Source organism: Microtus ochrogaster, chromosome 4, assembly GCF_000317375.1.
Source record: "Microtus ochrogaster isolate Prairie Vole_2 chromosome 4, MicOch1.0, whole genome shotgun sequence".
NCBI lineage: Eukaryota > Metazoa > Chordata > Mammalia > Rodentia > Cricetidae > Microtus > Microtus ochrogaster.
Genome location: NC_022011.1, coordinates 53,079,251 through 53,084,451, shown reverse-complemented (window position 1 = coordinate 53,084,451; position 5,201 = coordinate 53,079,251). Strand labels below are relative to the sequence as shown.

Genomic DNA, 5,201 nt, shown 5'->3' with positions numbered 1-5,201 from the left:
GTGAGTTCGAGACCAGCCTGGTCTACAAGTGCTAGTTCCAGGACAGGCTCCAAAACCACAGAGAAACCCTGTCTCAAAAAACCAAAAAAAAGAAAAAAAGGTCCTTTTGAGGACAAGGTGTATGTGTCCCTGTCTGGTAGTATCAGTGGTAACTTGAGACTTGTTGGCTGTACAATGTGACATCTCTCGACCTACAGAACCACACTCTATGCACCTGAAAATGTCTTGTTACATTCTCAGGGAATTGTTACCCCCTTTAAAGTCTGATAAGTACTAGTGTATTGAATGGATGCATGAGACACGAAGTTCCATGTATGGAAAACCCTAACCTCAGGTTTGGGAGCTGGGTGTTCTCGGTTTGAGTCCTAGTCTTGAGCAGAATGCCACTTGGTCAACCCAAGTTGCTTCTGGGAGAAATGACCATCTCCCAATGTCAGTGTCAAGATGAAATGAAAGTTGTCAAATGTTGTGCACTATGCCTGGCTCTCATGCTTCCTGAGCAACCGGACCACTGGCTCTTTCATCTACTTGCTGATCAAATGTTACCGAACATTTCCTGTGGCCCAAGCACCTTGCCAGGAACAAGGGCTATAGAAGCAAGCAAGATACATTACTTCAAAGTTCTAACCCAGCATTCATTCATCCATTTACCAAATATGCACTGTGTGAGTGTGGTTCAGCCACGTTCCTCCTCTGTCAGGTACCCCTGGACAGGACAGTATGTGGGTGAGGGGATCATGTTCTCTCTCAAAGGACTACTGTAGAATGTACTAAGTTTGTGCAGGGAAGAGCCTTGGCTACTTTGGTATCTTTATGTCTCCAGTATCCAGCACAGGGATGGATGGGTAGATGGATGGATGGATAAATGGATCGCGAATGTTTGCCTGCTCAGGAGAAGGCCAAATATGATGGGGTAGAGGGACGAGGTAGTACATACTCCCACAGATGTCTGCCAACAAAACACATGTAGGTGCCATAGACCCTCTCTCAGCTATATGCCTCTATTCCAGGCCCTCTACTGGTCTATCCGAAGTGAGAAGCTCGAATGGGCTGTGTAAGTGAGAGCTCCTTTCCCTCTGCTTCTTGCCTTTCATCCCTGCCTCTGGTCTACTCACTGTTGCCCACCTGAGAACTGGAGAAGGTCAGGGGCCTACACAGTCCTCCTTCTGAGTGGGTGATGCCAGAGGCAGGGCGCTGGACCAATCTGGGGGAGGGCAGAGGAGCTTGGGTAATCCTGGAGAAGCCAGAGCTGGTGAGGGGTAGGGACGGCAGTGTTTTCAGGAGTTGATAGGTTGATCGGTCTTGGATGAGATTTTCCTTGAAGAGGTTCCAGTGGCATTCCTCCCCGGTAGAGATGGTGTTGCTGAGTCCCCAAGAGGCAGAGGGTACCACTCCCACCAACATTCCCACCCTGATTCTCTGCCATCCAGAGATGAAGAGGACGCAGCCAGACCCGAGAAGGATCAGCCCTCTCCCTCAGCCAGCAAGATAAACAACCCCTTCCTCCAGATGGCTCAGGACCCCACAGTGCCCACTTATAAGCAAGGCTTCCTGGCTCGGAAGATGCATCATGATGCTGACGGCAAGAAGAGTGAGTGTCTGCTGCCTGGGTATGAGGGTGTTCAGGGGGAGCACTCTACATGGGCTCTGTGCTGTGATGCAGAGAAGAATGAGCAACCTGTTTCTTTCCTGAATGCTGAGCTAAACTAGGTCTGGCTAGTCCCAGGTCACAGCACCCCTGTGGTAAGGCGAAGACTGGACAAGCATGTTAGTGTCTCAGGTGAAGGAGGAAGGGGGGCTGTGTTGAGTATGGGGGCAAGGGGAGGGAGAGGCATTCTGAGAACTAGCTGCAGGGATAGGCATAAGGGAGCTTCTGGCAAATGGTAGCAACTAAATGGAACCTTGTAAGATAAGAGGGTTTGGATTTTTACATTGTCTGAGCACATCCCTTACACAGCAGATAACACTGCAGTATCCACTCAGAATGGATAAAAGGCAGGGACAAAATTTGCCATACTTGACAACTGGGGCTCAATCTCAGGGCAGCGGAAAGCCCTTGAGCAGGGCAACTGCCTGACCAGAGCAGAGATCGCTGTAATAGAACCACAGATTAAACACTGCATAGTGGCTAACACTGTCCCGGTGGGGCTCCCACAGATGACCACAGGAAATGAGCCCTCCCTCTGGCCAAGTAGCTTAGAATAGGTTTTACCCTACCAGGCCAGGATGAGGAAATTAGGAAGAGAGAGAAAAGGTGCTCAAGGGGTTTCCTGGTGCTCCCTGTTTGGGCAAGCACATCACACTTTGTAGGAAGGTGCCAGGAAGAATTGTTTGTTCCTGAGTACCTGGGGTTTGAGGAGAGAGAGTCTTCATGAATATCTGCTTATATGTCTGTGGTCCTCTGGTTTCATCTCTGTGCGGAGTCTTTCGACGTCTATTCTGATTGTACGTTTCATGGTGTTGGTATGCTCCGTGTTCCTGCGCCTCCTTGTGAGGGACTGGAGGTAGTCTAAGGGGGAGTGTGCCAGGACTCTGTGCAGACCTGTATAGAGTCTGGATGTAGAGCCACCACCCACCCTTGTGTCTCCTCTTGGGACAGCGCCATGGGGCAAGCGAGGCTGGAAGATGTTTCACACCTTACTGAAAGGGATGGTTCTCTACTTCCTGAAGGTAGGGAGTCACCTGTGCCATTATTGGCTTCCCAGGGCTGGGGTGAAGAAGACAGGGAAGAGGGACGGAAAAGCACTTTGTAGACTGGGAATGGTCGCTTAGGATGCTGGTTACAGACGCAGGAGGGAAAGCTAATCGGAGCGCCATCATTCTGGATGCATGCCGGTTGTTACAGCGCTCTTTAGAATCCAGCTAATGGCATCATGAGAGGTCCGGAACGGGCGGGACGGGGGGCGGGGGAGGGGGGCGCTGCCGACAACCTCGTCACTGAGCCCCCGTGTCTGGTGGCAGGGAGAGGGCCCCTGGCTGGATGGACAGAGTTTGATGGGACATCTCGTGGATGAGCCCGTGGGAGTGCACCACTCGCTAGCCAGTCCTGCTACCCACTACACCAAGAAGCCATATGTCTTCCAGCTTCGGACTGCAGACTGGCGTCTCTACCTCTTCCAGGCTCCGTGAGTTCCCTAGAGCGGGAGGAAGTGGCGAGGCCTCAGTGGTCCCAAGCCTGACTACCTTAACCAGGAAACTTGAAAGTTCTGTGCTGGGGATGCAATAGAATGTGTGAGAACAGCTGACTCCTCTCCTTGTATGCTAACCGAAGATTCTAGAATGCTACCAGAGATTGTTTTTGACGTTTGATATAAACTCTATTACCATCCTGAATTTTCCTCTGGCTGATAAAATTCAGTCACCCCCTACTCCTCACCCCCACTAAAGTTGCGTTTCTGGTTTGGGGAGGCAACAGAGGTATAAGGCGAGGGGAGAGCAGATGATGGAACTGGGAAACCCTTGGGGACACACGACTCCCTTTGCCTGCAGCACTGCCAAGGAAATGGCTTCCTGGATTGCACGCATCAACCTGGCCGCTGCCACACACTCGGCACCCCCTTTTCCAGCCGCAGTGGGCTCCCAGCGTAGATTCGTGAGGCCCATCCTACCCATGAGCCCCGCCCAGAGCTCCCTGGTACTGCTTCCCCTAACTAGCCAGGGGTGCGAAGAGGGGGGGAGGCTGAGCAGTCGTCCAGCAAGGGGAGGCGGTGGTCCAAGCAGAGCACTAGACATGGGACAGATTGGGGAGCTGGGAAGCACTCTGCACCCTGTGACCAGGAATGCGGGGTGGGGGGGAGGGGCGGGGGAGGCTGCACAACCTGAATCAGAAGTTCGAGCCAGGCAGGGAGCAGCGAGAGGGCGGAAGACGGGTCAGCTTCTCCTTCACCTTCCTCTCCCAGGAGGAGCAGCATCGATCCCACGAGAACTGCCTGGATGCTGCCTCTGACGACCTGTTGGATTTGCAGAGGAACCTGCCTGAACGGCGGGGCCGAGGCCGCGAGCTGGAGGAGTACCGCTTGCGGAAGGAGTATCTGGAACACGAGGTGAGCAGCTTAATGTCCGCTTGGTGGTCAGTCCGCCGGTTATTGGCTGGGTTCTCTGCCGCCCTCTCCTGGCTGCCTCAGTCACAGCATGCAGGGGCGGACGCCAAGGGAGTGGGATCTGTGAGCACCAAGGACCCTTTACTTTTCATCCCAAGAACACTTTATTCTCTAAGGAGTATATTCAGCTTTTCCTAAGATGAAGGAAAAATTATATGGCCGAATTAGCCCTCTTATTGCCTACCTAATGCTTTGATTGCCTACCTGGATTATCTCAATTAAGGATTCTGGGATAGGTAACAATAGTATAAGATAGTCTACAAGTCTCATTTTATAGATGAAGAAACTGAAGTATGGAGAGAGTAAATGATGTGACCGGGTGGGTCTGTTCCTTTACACGCTCCAGTCACATGTGTGCTTCATGCGCGGTCTCTGTCGGAGCTGATTCTATTAATTCTAGTCTCCCACTGACCTCCACCCCTGTTCTGCCATGGCCTTGTAGCCGTGCACACTCTGGGACCCTAATGCCAAGTGCCAGCTTCAGAGGCATTAAAGACCCTTATCAGGGTGCAGATCCACCAGAAAGGAAGGGTTGGCAAGGCACAGTGTGGGAAAAGAGTGAGCCAGACATCTGGGGGCTGGAGACCAGGAAGGAGCATCATCAATAAGTTTCCTGCTCATACCCACCTGGCCATTGTGTAGCCCACTCCCTCTCTAGCTTTCAAAGTAAGTCCCTGCCCAGCCCTTTGTCTTATTGGCTGTTTTGATGGTGATGACTGTCCCACTTCCCAGAGGTCTTTGAGTGAGGTAAGGACCCCAGCTTGTTGCTATCACAACCCATCTATGCATCTGGACCCTGTGTCTATTGACCAATTCATCCTTTATAAACCACCTGAAAATAATCCACACCCAGCTAACTTCCCAGGGCAGGGTCCAATGGGGTTGTGAACTGGGAATGATATTCTAGATTTAAAGATACTAGTCCCAGAGGCCTTAAGAGTATTTGCGGATAAGCGGGGCAGTGGTGATGCATGCCTTTAATCCCAGCACTTGGGAGGCAGAGGCAAGCGGATCTCTGTGAGTTCGAGACCAGCCTGGTCTACAAGAGCTAGTTCCAGGACAGGCTCCAAAACCACAGAGAAATCCTGTCTCGCAAAAAAA

At 51.9% G+C, this 5,201-nt stretch overlaps 1 protein-coding gene across 1 annotated transcript in view; it reads left to right on the top strand.

The window, feature by feature from the left end:
- Psd4 (pleckstrin and Sec7 domain containing 4) overlaps positions 1-5,201 on the top strand; it is a 36,568-nt gene that overhangs the window by 29,567 nt on the left and 1,800 nt on the right. Inside the window, exons 12-17 of the mRNA XM_005346369.3 lie at positions 1,011-1,054; positions 1,431-1,591; positions 2,600-2,670; positions 2,962-3,125; positions 3,490-3,634; positions 3,900-4,043. Of these exons, the coding sequence (XP_005346426.1) occupies positions 1,011-1,054; positions 1,431-1,591; positions 2,600-2,670; positions 2,962-3,125; positions 3,490-3,634; positions 3,900-4,043 (729 nt within the window). The remainder of the gene's footprint in view (positions 1-1,010; positions 1,055-1,430; positions 1,592-2,599; positions 2,671-2,961; positions 3,126-3,489; positions 3,635-3,899; positions 4,044-5,201) is intronic.